This window comes from Microcaecilia unicolor, unplaced genomic scaffold (assembly GCF_901765095.1).
Source record: "Microcaecilia unicolor unplaced genomic scaffold, aMicUni1.1, whole genome shotgun sequence".
Classification (NCBI taxonomy): Eukaryota; Metazoa; Chordata; class Amphibia; order Gymnophiona; family Siphonopidae; genus Microcaecilia; species Microcaecilia unicolor.
The window spans coordinates 369,367-389,900 of NW_021963914.1; the positions used below are offsets into that span (position 1 = coordinate 369,367).

Sequence of the window (20,534 nt, forward strand, 5' to 3'; positions counted from 1 at the left end):
GGAAGATGGGGTGAAAGTTGCGGCACCACGGGGGAATGGATGATGATGGGGACCGGAGCCTCCGGAATCGCTGTGCTGCTAGGCGGGCCTGACCCGTGGCTACGCCCCTGTTATGAACAGCAAAGTGCATAAGTTCCCGGTTTAGCGATGAAAAGGCATCACGCGCTTTTCCCATCTCTGCATCTCCGAGCAGTCCACCATTCATATGGGACGTCACTTGTGAGTTATCACATACAGAGCTTGTGAGGTCTCTCAGGGTGCAACTTTCTCCTCCCATTGTTCTCTTATTTGGTCAGTGGGGATCCTTCAACCTCTTCCCATAAAGTATTTAACCTGTGGAGCTGGGACTGACTTACCTACGGTTTACTGTAACCCCCACTATTACACACCTTAGGTTAACGTGAACCCCTCACCCACTCATAGCTTTTCTTCTTCAGCACACTAATTGGCCTCAGTTTCATTTATTACCAATTGTAGAAATTGGTAACAAGAAAATTTGAATAGTAGCAACCCCAGCTACACTTAAAATATTATGACACAGACATTCATACACACTGGATTCTCAACTTGCCAGTTGAATTTCATAGCTCCACCTTGACAGCAAAAGTCCTGGAGCAGGCATTGGACCCCATGCCTGGTAATGGGTCTTGCGACCCACCATAATAAAACATATCTTGTACCTCCCTTCTTGTTATCACTGGTAGCTCATGAGTCACAACCCCTATAAACTCTGGTGTCCACCCATTGTGACAAACCTAACCCCCCCCCCCCCACCCCACACACACACACACACACCTAAACACATACACACCCACACCCTTCCCATCAGTTCAGAAACCAGGCCCAGGACAAAAGGAGGGGGGGTGGGCAAGCCTCCTTCAAGGAGCTGGAAAGCCCTGATCCACAGAGTGGGCTGCTTAAGTATTCTTGCCCCACAGCCCACCCCTTAAGGACACGTGCCCAATGGGGTCAAGAGGGTCTGGCGAGAATTGGCATTTGACCTAAAATTCCGGAGGCTGGCTGGATCACAGAAGATCAAATTACATGATTTTCCAATGCAAGTTTTCTCTCACTATGCTATATCTTTTAATCCCTTGATCAGAGTAATTAGGCAATTCTGCACACAGTTTGAAATGTCATCACATGTACATTCGTTCTCTGGATTCTCTCTCTCTCTCACTCACACACACAGTTGTTTCATATATGCAGAGCGAAAAAGTGGCAAAGTTTGAAAAGGCCGCCCTGTGCAGGGATTGGTCAGAAAATCTTTCCAGGTCGAGATCTTAAAAATGCTGGGAGTTAGGAGAGCGCGGAGGGGACCTGTCCAAAAGCTGTATTAGGAGCTTTTATTTCAAATTTTCTGTCTTCACTGGTCGTCTCAGAACTCCCGGCATACCTTTTTTTTTTTTTTTTTTTTTTAAACTCCGTGTGTTCTCAAATCATTGATTTCTTTTCCCCCTAGTCAGGTACTCAGGGCTATTATCACCAGCCTCTAAGGGGAATACCTAACCTAGAGAATAATCAGCTGAAATCTGGCACTTTACGAGAAAAAGTAGGTGGCTCTGAAAAGAGCCTTTTGGGTTCCTGGTTTCGTCCTCTCTGCGGGGCAGCTTTACTTGCTCTTGGCCGCCTTGTGACTCTCGGTTTTCTTAGGCAGAAGCACCGCCTGGATGTTGGGCAGGACGCCGCCCTGCGCGATGGTGACTCTCCCCAGCAGTTTGTTCAGCTCTTCGTCGTTGCGGATGGCCAGCTGCAAGTGCCTGGGGATGATGCGGGTCTTCTTGTTATCGCGCGCAGCATTACCAGCCAGTTCGAGGATCTCGGCGGTCAGATATTCCAGCACTGCCGCCAGATAGACTGGGGCGCCGGCGCCCACACGCTCAGCGTAATTACCTTTCCGCAGCAGTCTGTGCACACGCCCCACGGGGAACTGCAGCCCCGCTCGGGACGAGCGAGTCTTAGCCTTGGCCCGAGCTTTACCCCCTTGCTTGCCACGTCCAGACATTTCGATCAGTTTTTAGAAGAAATAGTTGAAACTTTCACAGATCGAACCGCTTTTATACTCTCTACCACTGTTTCTTACACTCCTTCGCGATTGGTTAAGAACCAACCGTCCTGAAACCTGCCTGTCTCCGCTATTATCATAATGGGCAGGCAAATAGGCCAATCCCAGGGCTGCCAGGCGGTCTGATGACGTTTCATTGGTCTAGACCAAAAAGCAAGGAGAGAAACTCAGCGCCAGCAATTTGAATGGGGACCCTATAAATTGCCATCCGAACAAGCTTTTCCACTACTAGTACGATTCTTTGCTTTGTCTATTTTAGATAGCGACTTTGAGCTTGTGGCCATGCCTGAACCAGCCAAATCTGCTCCCGCGCCCAAAAAGGGATCGAAGAAAGCCGTTAGCAAGACCCAGAAAAAGGACGGGAAAAAGCGCAAGAGAAGCAGGAAGGAGAGCTATGCTATCTATGTGTATAAAGTGCTGAAGCAGGTTCATCCCGACACCGGCATTTCATCCAAAGCCATGAATATCATGAATTCCTTCGTGAATGACATCTTTGAGCGCATCGCTGGAGAAGCCTCCCGCCTGGCTCACTATAACAAGCGCTCTACCATCACTTCCAGGGAAATTCAAACCGCAGTGCGTCTGCTGCTACCCGGTGAGCTGGCCAAGCACGCCGTGTCCGAGGGTACCAAGGCCGTCACCAAGTACACCAGCTCCAAGTAATGGCGGGCTCAGCCTACAGCTTCCGCACACACACAACCCAAAGGCTCTTTTCAGAGCCACCCAATTTACTCTATCTAAAGCGCTAAAATTTTGCTGCACGACCGAGTAGAGCTGGCCCAACACTAGCACTACTCCTTTACCTTATTGCTAAAGAGGAAAGGAGATCGAGTTTTTCACTTTCCAAACATATCTTTCCCACACCCCACTCTCTAACAGCTTTTATTATAGAGCAAAAAAAGATATATTTCCCACACACCACAAATATAACAAACTTTTCCCTTTAGGCCTCAGAACTGGCTACACATGAAATCGTAACTGTGTTCTAAAATTATTCAACATACATACGGACAAAATTAAGAAAAAGCTAACACTAGCACTACTCCTTTACCTTATTGCTGAAGAGGAAGAGTTTTTTACTTTCCCAAACCCCACTCTGAATATAACAGCTTTTAAAGAAAAAGCTAACATCACAGCTCTGTTACTGAATGTGTGGGTGGCTCTTAAAAGAGCCTTTGGGTTGGTTGGATAGATTCAAATAAGAGTCAGGTCCTTTAGCCTCCGAAACCATACAAGGTACGGCCCTGGCGCTTCAGGGCATACACCACATCCATAGCTGTTACTGTCTTTCTCTTGGCGTGCTCAGTATAGGTGACGGCGTCTCGGATAACATTCTCCAAGAAAACTTTCAGCACCCCACGAGTCTCTTCGTAGATGAGACCGGAGATACGCTTGACTCCGCCTCGGCGAGCCAAGCGCCGGATAGCGGGCTTAGTGATCCCTTGGATGTTATCGCGTAACACCTTTCTATGGCGCTTAGCACCCCCTTTCCCTAAACCCTTCCCACCTTTACCACGACCAGACATTTTAAGCCTGCAAACTGAAAAGCTCTACAGAAATGACAAACAGAAACTTCCAACTGCCACTAATATAGAGGTGAAGCGGACCTTATGGAGAACTGAATCCTGAAACAAAGGCGGGACTGCTGAATCCTCCCCTCCCCCACAATTCGTGCCTCCGACTCTTTGTTCATTCTTCAACTTCTTCAAGGTTTCATGTGAGAAGAAGAGAAATGAACTTAACTGATCCAATGCCGTATGTCTATTTTATGTGTACATACCGTTCACATAAAATGTTGCTATATTAGAAGCCTCGTGAAGGATATTTACATGGAATATGAGGACGAGTAGGGACATATAAAGTACCATCTAACCTGCCCTTCCTCAGTCTCCACTCATTCCATACTAAAACTTCTTTTGTTGTTCTCTACTTGTTTTTCCCATTGCTGCTTTAAACTGATTTATTTTTCCAATATTCTCAAATGTGGTATTAGCAGACTATTATCTGCTTTCAGGAAAAATGTGGAATAAAAATTGGTAATGCCAATCATATCAAATTTGCCTCACAAAAGACACTCCACAGAGCAGGGAGGCCACGATTTAAATGCCAAGAGGACTCTGCAACTGGGGGTGCAGCAATCCAAGAAAGCATATCTCTAATGTCACGTTCGGATTTAGAGCACAACCAGTATTGTGTGCAGTAAACCACAGGCCTTAATGTTCACCTACTTGCAAAACTAGATATCTGGGTTTTAAAAAGTTTTGGACAACTTTTGGAGGAAAGGTCCATAGTCTGGTATTGAGACAGACATGGCGAAGCCACTGCATGCCCTGGAACTGGTCTCATGGAATGATGCTACTATTTGGGTTTCTGCCAGATACTTGTGACCTGGATTGCCTACTGCTGGAAACAGGAAACTGGGCTAGATGGATGATTAGTCTGACCCAGTGTGGTTATTCTTATGTTTCTTATGAGGTGCCTGTAAATTTGAGTGTGTCTCTTCCCTATTTGCTGGTCTGCTTTGGTTATCCATTGTCTTTTGATTACAGTACCAGCTTCTTCTTCTTTCAGGACTTTTTGTGATTACTCCCCCAGTTATTTGGCTTCCTGAACTGTTCCCTCTGCAGTACTGACCCTCTCAATGACCATCACCTTGTTTTTCCATCCCCATTGTTGGTATGGCTTGCTACTACACAGCAGAGTGTTTTTTATTTCCTGGCAAAGCTTATATGGAACCAACTCCATAAGCTTCTACCTGAAGACAAATCCTTCATCACATTTAAGGCTTTCTTTAAAAATTTCCTTTCATACAAAGTAACATAGTAGATGACGGCAGAAAAATACCTGCACGGTCCATCCAGTCTGCCCAACAAGATAAACTCATATGTGCTACTTTTTGTGTAAACCTTACCTTGATTTGTACCTGTCTTTTTCAGGGCACAAACCCTATAAGTCTGCCCAGCACTATCCCCGCCCCCCAAACACCAGCCCCGCCTCTGGGTGTCATATGTACATTGTTAATGTCACAGTATTTTCCTACTGCTGGATTTTAGAGGCGCGCCTTAGGGGATTGAAGAGATTCTTCCAGCTGTAGCATCTCCATACCACATTTCAGACCAGCTTTCAAGCTTCCAAAGTGGTAGAGGCCCAGCGTAGATGAAAATGACTTTAAAAAGTCTGAACCAAAATGTGCCAATATCCAGAGAATGAGAGGTATAAACGTGATACCCTCTAGTGTAGAGTTTACATAAGATCAACTTACTCTCCTGATTTGTAGGCTTCTCTTCTATCAGGTTGAGAGTTCACTGGCCCTTTACCTCAAAACCTTCTGTTAATTCACCCCTACTGCGGAAGGAGCCCTCTAGGGTGGTTTATGAATGTGTACTACTTTGCCCAGAGCACGTCACAGAAAATTATGTGCAAAAAAAGACCCCATCAGCCTTGATCACATTACATAGATGAGATGCCAGTTGAACTCATGGTACACAGCAGGCGGAGTTAGTGGCTGACAGACTGGGAATTTCTCTACTCATCTCTTTTCCTTCCACTGCCTCTGCCACAATCCTCTTCACCTTCTGCCACCCAATTGGGCACAAAGGCAGGACATTTCACCCCAAGCCCCACTGGAGAAGGGGGATCAAAATGCAGTAGAGGCCTTGTGCTGCTCCTATACTCCATGAAGGGTAAAGAGAGATAGGAAGTAGCAATGCTGAATAGTGCACCATTCAGTATTGCCCTCTCTCTCTCCGCACATCAAGCATTGCCCTATCTCTCTTTCTCTCTCACCCCCCCCCCATGCAATATATCCCCTGTCCTTCTCTCCCCCACCCTATCCCCATCAACTAGCATTACCTATTTATCTGTCTCTTTTTTTCAATGGAGATTCCCCTGACCCTGTCTTCTTCCCTGCCCCTCTCTACTCTCCCCACCATTCAGCATTGATACTGCCTATCTCTCTTTCCTCAGGTAACATTGCCCCCTTCCCCTCCTATGCAGTATTTCCTCTCTCTGCAGCCTCTCGCCAGCCCATCCAACATTACCTGTTTCTCAACCTCTGGCATGCAGCAATGCTCATGTCTCTGTTTTCATCCCCCCCCCCCCCCCCCCCACACACACACACACACACAACTCAATCATTTAGAATTGCATATGCCAATCTATTCCACCGCATCCAGAAATACACCTCTGTCCCTCCTACTGTGCAGTACTGTCCCTCTGTCTCTTGCTCTCCAGCACATCTAGTGTTTCCCCATCAGTATTGCACTGTCTATCTCTCCCTCACCTCCCTCAATCTAATATTACTCTCTTTCTCCCCTTATTCCAGATTTCCCATTTCACTTATTGTACCTCGCCGGGTCTGCGCTAATAAATGAGCAAGCCTGAGGTGAGGTACCGCTGGTCTCTGCTTGCCACTACAGCTTACTGTGCAGGCCCCTGAGGTTTACCTCAAAGGAAGCAAGACAGGCGCAGGAAACGGTAGTAGCAGCAGGTAGAGACCCACAGTCTCGCGCATCTGCCTTGCTTGTTTATTACCGTGGTCCCAGCAAGGTGCAATGGGTGGGATATTGTGCTACATTGCAGCAGTGCATAAAAGGAGAGGAATAGAGAAACAGCATAGTCGGGCTAGGAGAGGCAGTGTGTCCGTGAAAGGTCATGTTTAGGGCTCTGGGGGATACGGGGCACCTATAAATGAGGACAGGACGGAGATAAGAAGAGAATGACAAGATATTCCAAGGGCAGTGGGTTGTGAACAAAAAGATCAAAGAGTATATGAAAGTGATAAACAAGAGTCTATGGAGGAGCTTCATCAGGGGTGTGAATGAGACAAGGGATTCAATTTAAGGTGTTATTTTAATTTTCGGTTAATTTCAGTTCTGACCGGAAATATATGCTTTGTCCCGATTGTCTCCCTTCATCCTCCCCCTCCGTTATCTGTAAGCCCCTTTGGTCTATTTTACAATCCCTGGTAGTCTAAGGGTGTTGTTGGGGAAGGGGTCATCCCCATTTACTCCTGCCCATTCTGACTCTGCACTCAAAATGTCTACTGGAGCTGGAAAATCGCTCCTGCCCTGACTATACCACCTGAGATTATAAAGTAGTCCAGGGTGGGTGGGGCTATTCTTTGTATTCTTGTGGGGTGGTGGGGTTGTATTTATTTTTAAGTAATGCCGGTTTAATCTCGCACAATAGTTTGTTAAATAGAGTGCTCCAAATCATTGCTTTGATACAAAATTGTAGCAGGAATTTCAGGGCTCCATTCTCAAAGCCACACTAGTGATTCCAGGGCAGAAATGTGAAGAAGCCCACTTCATTCCTATGGTCTTCGTCGCATTTAACATGCCAGAATCGCTATCATGGCTTTGTAAAAGGAGTCCTAAATTTGGCATGAAGTTATGAAATCAGCTGTGACTTGGATTGTGAAGCAAAGTCAGCCACTGTAAAAGAACACTCTGGTTTTTAGTTTCAGTTTTCATTAGCTGTGGTTGTGATTCCATGTGTCCCAATGAAAGGAGAGTTTAATTTTACTTCCATTTCATATATTCCATCTTTATAATACAGGCTTCCCAAGGTAGATTACAACAATTGTTAAGATGAACCCATCAGTAAACAGGATATCCTCAATGACATTTCGCTATCTGTATTGTATTGAACAGTGTAGAAAAATGAGCACAAAATACAGAGTTTATAACTGCTGTTTCTACCAGCTACAATAATATCTTAAGCTGTGGTGATATAAATATCATGAAATAAAAAATTAAATATCTACATATAGGAAGCCCCTTATTTCTAGTAATCTTTTGCTATTGTTTTGGGGAAGCGAAAATGGTGGCAATCTCCACCTACTGGCTTCAGCCCATATAATGGGCTAGATAGGGTCATACCTACCATCTAACAGCCTTGATTTGCTATCCAGCAGAAAGTCCCTTTCTGTGAATTTTGCTTGTAGAGCCTTCCTTATCTGTTTTAGAGCTGAGCCCGGAAAAAAAGGGGTATCATGGGAAGACAAGGCAAGCTTGGCTTCTGCTGGTCCAAAGGCTAGTTTTTGCCAAAAGCTGAATGGGGCCAGTGCAAATAAAGTAGGGTGCATGCCAAGTATACTTCGTAGAAACACGGTTTCTGTGCACAACTTTTGCAGATAGGGTCTGTGAATTTTGCTTGTAGAGCCTTCCTTATCTGTTTTAGAACTGAGCCCGGAAAAAAAGGGTATCAGGGGAAGACAAGGCAGACTTTGCTTCTGTGCACAACTTTTGCACATTTTAACAACCAATTCCCTCTTCTAACACTGTTGTAGCGAATAAGATAGTTGTCAAGACTTCATTTTTATGTCCAGGTGCAACCACCTCCCCGCCACGACCTAAAATAAGAAAAATCCCTTCGGTAAGCATACTTAACAGCAACATCCCAAGACGTTTGAACATATGTTGGTCCCCGGGATTCAGGTTTGCGGCTGGTAACTGAGAAGAGATTCTTTCCGATCCCTGCAAAGGGCGGGAATTTCAAACCTCGGGTTCGGCCTACTCATTCGTTTACAAGATTTCAAAATGGTTACCTTAATATAAGAATGTGGAGAATACGAAACAAAAACGACCCCCCCCCCCCCCCAAAAAAAAAAAAAAAAAAAAAAACTAAGTAAGACGCTCTTTTATCAGGTTCACTAAAAACAAAAAGCATACCAAACGTGAACCCAAACCATGGTTTCTGAGCCGCGTTCTACAAGGGCGAGATGCACCACTAAGCACAGCACCAATCCCGCTACAGGGCGGGCTTTTCATACCTTCATTAACGGTTCTCGGAGCCTATCAGCAGCCATGGAGCAACCTATAAAAGAGCAGAACGGTGCGATCTGCTTTTATACAGTGGTTGGTATCTTTTGAAAGCAGAAGAGCATTCAGAAGAGCTTGTGTCCAGCATGGCCCGTACTAAACAGACTGCCCGTAAGTCGACTGGAGGAAAAGCTCCTCGTAAGTAGTTGGCGACCAAGGCCGCTCGTAAAAGCGCCCCAGCCACAGGCGGTGTGAAGAAGCCTCATCGCTATCGACCGGGTACTGTAGCGCTGCGGGAAATCCGCCGCTACCAAAAGTCTACTGAGTTACTTATTCGCAAGCTGCCCTTCCAACGCCTGGTGCGAGAGATCGCGCAAGATTTCAAGACCGACTTGCGCTTCCAGAGCTCGGCTGTCATGGCCCTGCAGGAGGCTAGCGAGGCTTACCTGGTGGGGCTCTTCGAGGATACCAATCTGTGCGCTATCCACGCCAAGAGAGTCACCATCATGCCCAAAGATATCCAGCTGGCCCGTCGTATTCGTGGTGAGAGGGCTTAAAAAGCACTATGCTCCAGCTACACACAACCAAAAGGCTCTTTTAAGAGCCACCACATCCCTACACAAAAAGAGCTGACGAGTCAGTCTGCTCTATGGTTACTAAGCTCCCGATTTCCAGGCTGTTGGAGGTTTAAGGATTGTAGGCAGCATCTTGCAATCTCTCTTCCCCCCCCCCCCCTTCCCAACTACAGTATTGAACAAGCCCTGCTCCCTCCCTTGGGCTGTTCTCGTCTACTGAATTGTGGCAATGGGTTTTTTTTTTGTGCAGAGAAAAGGCCAAAGGAGCGTAACTTTTATTCAGAGAGTACCTGCTTCTGCTGAATTAAACCAACTTGGTGGTGACTACGCATATCCTTTGGTGTACCGAAGCTCCGCTTCTATAATACATAACTGTGCAGAAGCAGGCTTTTCCAAGCCATTTAGTAAGAATCTTACTCTTTCTTTGATCTGTGTGGTAGTGGCTCTGAAAAGAGCCTTTTGGGTTTATAAGAGAATCAAGAAAGACGCACAGCTTCACTTTTTCTTAGGTGTCCCCTTTTTGGCTTTGGCAGCCTTTGCTGGGCTTTTTTTCATCTTCGGTTTCACTGCTTTAGTTTTAGCCGGGCTCTTAGCCACTTTCTTGGGTTTAACCGCTTTGGGCTTTTCCATGTCATTTAATAAGAACCAAACTCATCTTACTCTTTCTTTGATCTGTGTGGTAGTGGCTCTGAAAAGAGCCTTTGGGTTTATATGAGAATGAACACATTTTGAAAGCTTCACTTTTTCTTAGGCGCCCCCTTTCCGGCCTTTTTGGGTTTCGCAGCCTTTGCTGGACTTTTTTTCACCTTCGGTTTTACTGCTTTAGCCGGGCTTTTAGCTACTTTCTTGGCTTTAACCGCTTTGGGCTTTTTGGGGCTCTTGGCTACTTTCTTGGTAGCGGCTGCTGACGGTTTCTTGGCTCTCTTCGGACTCTTTTTCACTCCCACCGATGCCCCCTTTTTCGGCTTCTTCACGGCCGGTTTCTTGCTTTTGGGAGCGCTCTTCTTCGTGCTCTCCGGCTTCTTCTTGTTCAGTTTGAAGGAGCCCGAAGCTCCGCTGCCCTTGGTCTGCAGGAGGCTACCCTTGCTCACCAGGCTCTTGACGGCCAGCTTCAAGCGACTATTGTTCTTCTCCACGTCGTAGCCCGACGCCGCCAGAGCCTTCTTCAGGGCAGCCAGGGACATGCCGCTGCGCTCCTTTGAAGCTGACACGGCCTTCACGATCAGCTCGGAGACGCTGGGGCCCGATGATGACTTGCGCGCTTTCGCCGCTCCAGCCGGCTTCTTCACCTTTTTCTTGGCCGCGCCTGGAGCCGCCGTTGGTGCAGCTGTTGCCGCTGGAGCCGTTTCTGCCATTCTCCCTTTTTAACAACAAAATAAAAGGAGTCGGACTTCTAGAAAAAGCAAATTACTAAAGCTCCGCGTTTCCTTCACTTCACTTGCTGAACTAGAACCGCCCCGCTCTTCCTCTTATTTATAGTAGCAGCCGCCTTCTGATTGGCTGCCCACTCAATGCCTGCATACTACAGTCACTAGTCTACAGCTCTTCTAGCTCTGTGTTTCTTCAGCACCCGAAATTATGTTTTTATAACAAAATGACTTTCATTTCCACAAACATTCTCATTCGGATCTCAAAAGAAGAGTTTACAGTGTGGAGAAACCGTGGTTTGTGATCTAGATGTGGGCTAATAACGTTGAAAAGAGCGCACTAACTGCTTCCTTCAGTCTTCTTCAGCTCCCAAAAAATAAAACAAATATTTTGATTTGTGAAAATTAAAGCGATCTCTGGCTCTACATTTATATAAACTCTCTGGAACAATTTTTTAAAAGGTGTAAAACGACACTGTTCCTCATCGGTTCTTCCCTGGGAAAATTCTCATTAAAAAAAACGGATCTAACCGAAGAGAACTAGCACATACTATCCTGCACTATCCTGGTATTAAACCTATTAAACGTTTGTTGTCTTAATAATCAAAACCCTAGTTTAGGTGCTCAAGTGTTGCCTGGGGTGCATTCATAGAAAATAATGTACAAGTTAACACTTGCTAAAACAAAACATAAAACAAGGAAAGAAAGCAATCTCCACAAGAAAAAAAATGTATCAAATCCTTTCAGCCCATAAAAAGGAAAGGGGAGTAACAAATTGATAAGGAGATTATATATGTAACTTTCTAAATAACACCAAAAGGCCTTAGCGAGAATTAACTCTCTTGTTGTGATTTAATTTAAGTCCAGTATGGTTCTTTATTGCTCTGGCAGAAAATACATATATTTTGCACCCAGGTATTTTATCATACATTAACAAGGATATGCCAGCAAAAATGACACCCCCACCACCAAGGATAGCATTTCTCATCTTAAGGCCAGAAAAGCCTTAACAGGGGATGCCAGGCATCTCCTATACCTGAAAATAATTAAACCACTGTAAATGGCTAGAAAATTTCATTAACTTTAACAAGCATTTATTGGTATAAAACACAAAGCTGCAGCTTCTCTTCAAAGGTGGTTACAGTACAGTTGTGTGCTGGAGCTGGCTCGCAAGAGCCGGTTGTTAAATTTTCTTCCGGCTTGCGAGCCGGTTGTTGAAAATAGCGAGCCAGCTCTGGCTCTCCTCCCTCCCTCCTGATCCGCCTCACCGCCTGCTTGTTTTTTTGAATTCTTCGGTGCAGGCAGTCTTGCCTGCCCGCTTCCAGCGCTGACTGTCCTCCCTTGCCGATTCGCGCTTTAAAAATGGCCACCGAGACTGCCAGAGGCGGCCTCGCGAGGCTTCGGCTAAAGTGTCGGCGGCAATTTTGAAGCGCGAATCGGCAAGGGAGCACAGTCAGCGCTGGAAGCAGGCAGGCAAGACTGACTGCCCCGAAGAATTCAAAAAACAAGCAGGCGGTGAGGGATCGGGGAGGGAGGAGAAGAATTTGCGAAACAACTCGGGAGGGGTTGGCAGGGGGGAAAGGTAGTCACTGCTGGGCATGGGTGGATGGAGGGGGTCGCTTGGTATGGATGCATGCAGGGCAGGGGAGAGGAGGGTCACTGCTGGACATGGGTGCATACAGGGCAGGGGAGAGGAGGGTCACTGCTGGACATGGGTGCATGCAGGGGAGAGGAGGGGAGAGAGAAGAAATGCTGGACATGGATGGAGGGGAGAAAAGAGTGAGGAAGGAGATGAGATGAGGGAAAAGGAAGAGAGGAGAAAAACTGCACATGGATGAAGAAAATAGGCAAAAGCTGAGGACCAGAAATGAAGAAGAAAGGAGGAAAGAAATAAATGGAAAGGAAGCCCTGGAAACGGAGTTAAGAGGACAGATAGCAGCAGAATCGGATACTGGGCCAGCATGATCAGAAAAACAGTCACCAGACAACAAAGGTAGAAAAAAAATCATTTTATTTTCATTATAGTGTTTGGAATATGTTCACTTTGAGAATCAGGTGCTCAACATTAAAAGTTTATATTTATTTACTTATTTAAGGCATTTTATCCCACATTAAACATGAATTAGATTGGAACCTGGGATCATTTAATTTTTTTTCCTGGAGAGAGTAATGCATTCCCCCCCCCCCCCCCCCCCCGGGTTATAGCCAGCTCTGCAATTTTGGGGGGGGGGGGTGCAGAGGTGGAGGGGGGGTGGCGCCGAGGTGGACCGGGGAGAGAACCTGTTGTTAAAAATTTACCAGCACACCACAGTATCTTCTCCGAGCAATAAAACATTAATCACGGATTAGCCAAAATACCTTGGGTCGCAAATAAAGAAACCTGAACCCCCAGGTCTGCACTTGAGAGCATAGATCTAACACTGACCACCCAGTGAATGCTAAGGCCTCCTTTGAAGGTGCTTCTAGCTTGGGTACCCCCTCCCCCCAAAGTTGCAACATTAGCCAGCCATCGACTCTAGAGTGTGAAGGTGTGCAATCAGCATGCCTCCCAGGAGCAAGAATGATCCAGCTCTGGTTCAGCTTCCCCTCATTCCCACGGATGGTACTTTATCCAGCTTATAATCGAAAGACAAAAACGCCTATATTACGACCTAAATCGGGAGATAGCAAATGTCTCTCTGCTGGCGAAAAACACACACTAACACAATCAATAAACATGAGCGAACAACATACACAACGAGAGGAAAAATAGACCCCACAATATTCTGGCAAAAGATCTACCAGAACGAATGGCCAACAAACGCTGACAACATCCAATTCCTCCAGAACATCACACAGGAAGAAAACAAATCCATGGTTCACCGAAGAGCTGAAAAAACTTAAAACACAAGTCAGAGAACGAGAATGGAAAAAAAAAAAAACGAACAAACACTGAACGCATGGAAACTACTTCGGAGAAAATACAAATACACCATAAAACAGACCAAAAGACTACATTACAAAACAATAATAGGACCAAACTACAAAGACACACATAAACTCTTCAACCTTGTGAACAAACTGTTAGACACCACACCAGTTACAAACAATGGCAAAGATGTACCAGATGTGGACAACCTTGCGAAATACTTCAAGGAGAAAATTATACAACTACGACTCAAAATACCTGCCAGCCCTATTGAGTACGCCACAATTTTAGACTGTCTAGACCCAGAAGAAGGAACATACCCTGCAGACAGAACTTGGACCGAATTCGAAATACTATCTGAAGACCTCATATCTGAAACTCTCAAAAGATATGCAAAATCCAACTGCAAACTAGACATGTGCCCGAACAACCTCATGAAATCTGCTCCTCAACAATTCATAACAGACCTAACGAGCCACATAAACTTCATGCTACAAAATGGACTTTTCCCAAAAGAAAAAGGAAAAATCTTACTCACCCCAATCCCCAAAGACACAAAGAAAAGCACAAGTGAAATAACCAACTACAGGCCAGTAGCATCCATACCTTTAATAACCAAAATAACAGAAGGAATGGTAACCAAACAACTCACAAACTATCTAAACAAACACTCAATACTACATGACGCCCAATCAGGATTCCGGTCGAATCATAGCACAGAAACAGTATTAGTCACCCTTATGACCAAATTCAAACAGACAATTGCAACTGGCAACAATATACTCCTCCTTCAATTTGACATGTCAAGTGCCTTTGACATGGTTGACCACGGAATCCTATTACACATACTCGAATACTTTGGCATTGGAGGTAATGTCCTGAATTGGTTCGAAGGGTTCCTAACCCAACGTTCATATCAAGTCACATCAAATTCGACCACATCTAAGGCATGGATACCTGAATGTGGAGTACCACAAGGATCACCTCTCTCACCAACCATTTTTAACTTAATGATGATCCCTTTGGCAAAACTCCTATCAAACCACAACCTTAACCCATATATCTACGCTGATGATGTGACAATATACATCCCCTTCAAACAGGACATAAACGAAATCCTCAACGAAATTGATCAAAGCCTACACATCATGAACACATGGGCGGATGCATTTCGACTAAAATTAAATGCAGAAAAAACTCAATGCCTGATTTTCACATCTCAATACAACACAAAAGAATTCACAACCATAAACACTCCAAACCTGAACCTTCAAGTCTCAGAAACGCTAAAAATCCTTGGAATCACCATCGACCGCCACCTAACGCTTGAAACTCATGCTAACAACACAACAAAAAAGATGTTTTACAGCATGTGGAAACTAAAAAGGATAAGACCGTACTTCCCAAGATCCGTCTTTCGCAGCCTAGTGCAATCCCTTGTGCTCAGCCATTTGGATTATTGCAACTCACTATACGCAGGCTGCAAAGAACAAACACTGAGGAAACTTCAAACAGCCCAGAATACGGCAGCCAGACTCATCTTTGGAAAGCCAAAATATGAAAGTGCAAAACCATTAAGAGAAAAACTGCACTGGCTTCCACTCAAGGAACGCGTCACTTTTAAAGTATGCACATTAGTCCACAAAATCATTCACGGTGAAGCCCCATCCTACATGTCTGAGTTAATAGACTTACCACCCAGAAATGCCAAAAGATCATCCCGAACCTTCCTCAACCTCCACTTCCCCAATAGCAAAGGCGTGAAATACAAAACATTGCACGCGTCAACCTTTTCTCACAGGAGCACGCAGTATTGGAATAAACTGCCGCGCAACCTAAGAACAACCAACGAGCAAGCTTCCTTCCGCAGATTATTGAAGACTCATCTTTTCGAACAAGTCTATGGATTGAAACAAAACACATAAAGTCCACACTTACTGTTCACTAATGCATCGTACATTCACCTCGGAACTCCATTCCCCGTATTATCACATCACTCATACCTTTTCTCACAGAAAGTTATATACCATATGACTTCATGCCTTTCTATCGCCTCTAAGCTCCCATTGTTTCCTTCCAAAGTTGCAATGCCTATGTTCCAGTATTACATTCCTTAACGACACCCCAATTGTTTCGCATAACCCTGCATAATATTATCCACAACTATCTGTAACAATTGTATTTCCAATATTCAACTCATATTATAAGCCACATTGAACCCGCAAAAAGGTGGGAAAATGTGGGAAACAAATGCAATAAATAAATAAATAAAATCTCACAAAAACGAGTAAATCAATATAATGGAAACGAATGTTTCAGTGCGTCCGTGTCGCTCGTACGTTCACGTAAAAACGTCCAAATAAGAGGCGTGTCGGGGGCGTGTTAGGGGCGGTGATACGACGGGGGCGTGTACAACGTATAACGAATAGCGAAATGGCTCTGGTTGAGCGGGAAGATGGGCGTAATATGATGGACCCGAAATAAAAGCGACCAGAGCAAGGGGGAAATCGTCTTTAGACCCATTAGCGATTGTGCGTAGTTGGAGAGTGGCGACATTGTTGGTGGAAGAGCTGAAGTGGTGGTTGCAGAGAGAAAGCCGAGCGTGCTGAGTACCTGTGACGTTCGTCTGTGTGCCCTGCCTCTTTTTGTGTCTTACCTTTTGACCGTTCCTTACTCCTACTGCTTTGCTCCATCGCCCCCTTCCCTTCCCCTATCCCTCCCCATTCACTCTTCCCACGTGTATACTCTATTCCCTGACCTCCGTTTGTGTTCCTGTACTGTTTGGCGAGTGAGTGGCCAGAGGGCGTGGTGGCTGGAAGTGACAGATCTGTGTGTGTTGGTGTTTGACTACTAGTCCTAATACTTGCACTGGTGGTGGGGATATGGATGCACTTAATGCACTTGTGGCATGCATGCTACACGAAGAGGCCACCCACCGCAGGAGGTATTCACGGCCCCGAGTGTTTAGGCCCCGCACCACCTTCCTACAACTCACTGACCAGCAGTGTCTAACAAGGTTCAGGTTTGATAGGGCCACCATTCGTCAGCTGTGTGAGCAGCTGAAACCCCTCCTTCAGCCCCAGACACGTAGGAATAACCCCATCCCTGCCCACCTCAAAATCACTTCCTCTCTCTCTGTCCTGGCCACTGGCAGTTTTCAATCCGTATTAGCTGCTAACACAGGCCTCACCCAGGCTTCTATTTCACACTGTCTCACCCAGTTCCTGGATGCCTTTATAACTCACACCTCACACTACATCACTTTCCCCACCACCCCCCAGGCCCTGCACAACAACATGGCCGCCTTCTATGCTCTTGCTAGATTCCCCTCGGTCATCGGTGTGATAGACTGCACACATGTAGCCCTCAGACCCCCCCGGGCACACGAAGCCACCTACAGAAATAGGAAGGCATTTCATTCTATGAACATGCAAGTTGTATGTGATGCCCAGGGGGAGATATTAGACGTGTGTGCCAGGTACCCCGGGTCCACCCACGATGCCTACATCCTACAGCACTCGGGCATCTTCCGCAGGTTCGAGCGAGGGGAGTTCATTGGTGGATGGCTACTAGGTAAGTGCAACATGCATGTACCACCCATACTATACCTCCTCCACTGGGCAACCCTCCACCCTGGCTTCCTCCACCTCACTCCACAACCCACTATCCAAATCCCCCCACCCCCCCTGTACCTGCTCCAAGCAACACACTCATCTATCTCATTCTGCTTTTCTCCAAAGGTGACCGAGGCTACCCGCAGAGGACATGGCTCATGACCCCCCTGATCCACCCACAACCTGGGGCAGAAGAAACCTACAACAGGAGACATCGCAGCACCCGGGGGATCATTGAGCGCACCTTTGGTTTCTTGAAAAACCGGTTCCGCTGTCTGGACCGGTCTGGAGGAGAGCTGCTCTACAGTCCAGAAAAGGTGGCCAAGATCTTTGTGGCGTGCTGCATGTTACACAATTTGGCCCAGCGCAGAGGACAGCCTCTCCCAGAGGAGCCAAAGCCACCACCAGAAGAGGCCCCAGATGAGCTGGAAGAGGAGCCCCCTCCACCCCCAGCCCACAGAGCAGAGCTCAATGCCTACCAGCTTGGCGTAAGAGCAAGACAAAGACTCATTGAAACAAGTTTTAGGTGAAAGTAAGTGAACATTTATTTATTTACATTAAGTGCATGTGTTACTGTGTTCAACCCCACCACCACCACCACCACCCCCTCCCACCCCCACCCCCCTCCCACCAACCCTCACCCTACAGCATGTCCCATCACTTTCCCCTTCCCTTCCCCCGTCCCTTCCTACCCCTCCCACGCCTTTCCTTTGCAGCTGGTGCTGCACGGGAAGTCTCTTCACCCTCTTCTGAGCTGCTGCTCCCAGTGTCCTCCTCCCTATCCCCACGGCAGCCTGCGGCTTCGGCTGCACCGTGGAAATCGGGCCACCTTGTTGGTTGTAGTCTGGCCACAGGACCCAGAATGGGAGCAGATTTGGTGGGTGCTGCAGGAGTGGGTGCGGAGGCCGATGATCGCAACACCCACCTCTTAGCTGGTGGTTGGTGGTCAGTGGAGGAGGACGTTGATGGCAGGGGCTGCTCCAGCAGCATGGGGGCTGGAGTAGGTGCTGTGCCCTGAGGGCGCAGGTGTTGGATGCTCTGCTCCAGCCGTTTCAGTTGCTGGAGCACCTCCTGGTGGCCTTCACGTTGCGCCTGGAGGAGTTCCTGGTGGGCTTGCTGCTGTGCCTCCAGTGATTGACACTGCAGCTCGAGTTTCTGGTGCCGGTACTCCTCCAAGCGCACGTTGTGGCGGAGTAATTCCGTGGCCAGCCGCAGGAATTGCCTCCTTTGGCCGGATGGCCTCTGGCGAGGAGCTGGCCCCTCCTCCTCACCAAAGTCCTCCGGTGCTGGAGGTGCGGCCTCTGCTGGTGGTGCATGTGCCTGTGCTGCAGGTGGTGAAGGCAGAGGCTGGACTGGTGCAGGTGGTGGTGGTGGCAGAGGCTGGACTGGTGCAGGTGGTGGTGGACGCAGAGGCTGGACAGCTGGTGCAGGTGGTGGTGGAGGCAGAGGCTGGACTGCTGGTGCTGCAGGGGGTGGAGGCAGAGGCTGGACTGCTGGTGCAGGTGGTGGAGGCTGGACTGCTGGTGCTGCAGGGGGTGGAGGCAGAGGCTGGACTGCTGGTGCTGCAGGCTGTGGAGGTTGAGGCTGGACTGCTGGTGTAGGGCGTTGGCCTTGCAGGCCACTAGGGCCAGCCTCCTCTGAGTCATCACCTGTATAGCATAAGAGTGAGGAATAGTGTTGGTGCAAATAACCCACTTTTGTCTTTCAGCATTCATATACATTGGCATGTCCCCCAACCTGATGACCCAGCAAAGACATGGTGAGGAGGAATGGAATTGACACCGGTGTGAAAGAGAGAGCCCCACAGGCAGCTGGGTAGAGGTGGTGGATGATCAGCCAAGAGAAGGACACCACTCACAACGTTGTGGACAAGCTGTTTGTTGTATAATTGTTAAATTGAACAACATTGCAGCATGTGTTGTGTTACTACTGACTTGCTAGACTGCATAGAACTGCTTTATGACCCCCATTACAGGCTCCTTCAGTTGAATGCATGTGGCCCACACTCAGTAGAGCACAGAGGTGACAGAAGGAACTAGGCACAGTTTGTTAATGGGAAAATAGGAGGGAGTAGTAGGGAAGGAAGGCCCCCAAAGTTGTGCCACAGTAGTAACCTACACACACCCATAGGAGCCAACTGGAAAGTATTATTGGGGGTGCTAAGCCCAGTGCACAAAACTCCTCCCTGCACAGCTACATGATCTTTCCTCAATATTGGGGGTGCTCACACACCCACAGCACCCACCCAGTCTGCTCCTATAACACACATGAACACTACCACTACTCAAATAGAGCTTACAATTCAATTAAGATGCGCACACAGGACAAGTAAGAGGAAACCCAATGACAACGGTAGGGATAGGGAGTAAGGGTACAGAGCTAGTGAGTAGGGGTTACCAGGTCACAACAGCATCATAAAGGTGGCCTGTTAATGTACATAAAGACAGCCAGAGACACTCCCCCCCACCTCCCTCCTCCTGCTCCCCACTCCTCACCTCCCTCCCCCTGGCCCCAACTTCTATAACACAAGTGTACTGCAGCACAACAAATACCCCAACTGCATAATGAAACACCTACCTGAGTCCTCAGCCTGGCCCGAGGTGTCCAGGGAGCCAATCCCGTGGATGCCCTCCTGGGGTAGGAGGGAGTGCACCATCAGCTCCATGGGGGTGAGGTTGGCTGTGTCATGTCCTGGGGGATTGGCCCCCGCCTTCCTCCTAACATCCCTCCTCAGCTTCCGCCACTTCCTCTTGCAATCCTCCACATCTCTCCCAGCATGGAACACAGCATTCAGGCTGTCCCGTACTGCCTCCCATTCACGCTGCTTTGTGGTTGCAGCCAGCCTCTGCCCTGTGGGAGCAAACAGACTCCGGTGCCGCTGTTGTATTTCCTGCACCAGGAGCTCCGCCTCACCTTCTGAAAAATTATCCTTCCGGGTCGGGGGCATATGCGGTGGCATTGTACCAATGGGGTTATCGAAAATACGGAGTGGGCGTTTATATAGTCGCCAAGAACGCCCATTGAGACGGGGGAATAGGCGTTTCTGATATGGGCGTTTGTTTTTCAATTATACACATAATTCCTAAGCGTGCCCAGCTGAGATAGCGAATAGGAGCACATGATTTTGATTATGAGTAGATAAGTATGGGCGTCTCCACCTGCCTTCCCTTTCTTCATTGCCATTTAACCTGCCATTTCCTGCACTGAGACCTTGCTGGTTGTTCGTAATAATCATTTACAG

At 47.3% G+C, this 20,534-nt stretch overlaps 4 protein-coding genes and 1 pseudogene across 4 annotated transcripts; 2 read left to right on the forward strand and 3 right to left on the reverse strand.

Annotated features, from left to right (window-relative positions):
• Positions 1-1,612: 1,612 nt before the first annotated feature.
• On the reverse strand, positions 1,613-2,058 carry LOC115459725 (histone H2A type 1-E-like). Its single transcript, XM_030189526.1, has one exon. It carries the CDS (start codon positions 2,003-2,005, stop codon positions 1,613-1,615), a length of 393 nt encoding a protein of 130 aa, XP_030045386.1. The 5' UTR covers positions 2,006-2,058.
• Positions 2,059-2,323: 265 nt separating this feature from the next.
• On the forward strand, positions 2,324-2,734 carry LOC115459731 (histone H2B type 2-E). The gene has a single exon (XM_030189533.1). The coding sequence runs from the start codon at positions 2,348-2,350 to the stop codon at positions 2,726-2,728; it is 381 nt and encodes a 126-aa protein (XP_030045393.1). The 5' UTR covers positions 2,324-2,347; the 3' UTR covers positions 2,729-2,734.
• Positions 2,735-3,279: 545 nt separating this feature from the next.
• LOC115459746 (histone H4) lies at positions 3,280-3,591 on the reverse strand. The gene has a single exon (XM_030189546.1). The coding sequence runs from the start codon at positions 3,589-3,591 to the stop codon at positions 3,280-3,282; it is 312 nt and encodes a 103-aa protein (XP_030045406.1).
• A 5,384-nt stretch (positions 3,592-8,975) lies between these two features.
• On the forward strand, positions 8,976-9,386 carry LOC115459721 (annotated as a pseudogene).
• Positions 9,387-10,071: 685 nt separating this feature from the next.
• Positions 10,072-10,759, reverse strand: LOC115459716 (histone H1.3-like). Its single transcript, XM_030189519.1, has one exon. The coding sequence runs from the start codon at positions 10,757-10,759 to the stop codon at positions 10,142-10,144; it is 618 nt and encodes a 205-aa protein (XP_030045379.1). The 3' UTR covers positions 10,072-10,141.
• Between the last annotated feature and the right edge of the window lie 9,775 nt (positions 10,760-20,534).

Bases quoted from the DNA above. Each gene is read 5' to 3' on its own strand.
- LOC115459716 (XM_030189519.1), bottom strand. From the start codon at position 10,759: ATGGCAGAAACGGCTCCAGCGGCAACAGCTGCACCAACGGCGGCTCCA.
- LOC115459746 (XM_030189546.1), bottom strand. From the start codon at position 3,591: ATGTCTGGTCGTGGTAAAGGTGGGAAGGGTTTAGGGAAAGGGGGTGCT.
- LOC115459725 (XM_030189526.1), bottom strand. From the start codon at position 2,005: ATGTCTGGACGTGGCAAGCAAGGGGGTAAAGCTCGGGCCAAGGCTAAG.
- LOC115459731 (XM_030189533.1), top strand. From the start codon at position 2,348: ATGCCTGAACCAGCCAAATCTGCTCCCGCGCCCAAAAAGGGATCGAAG.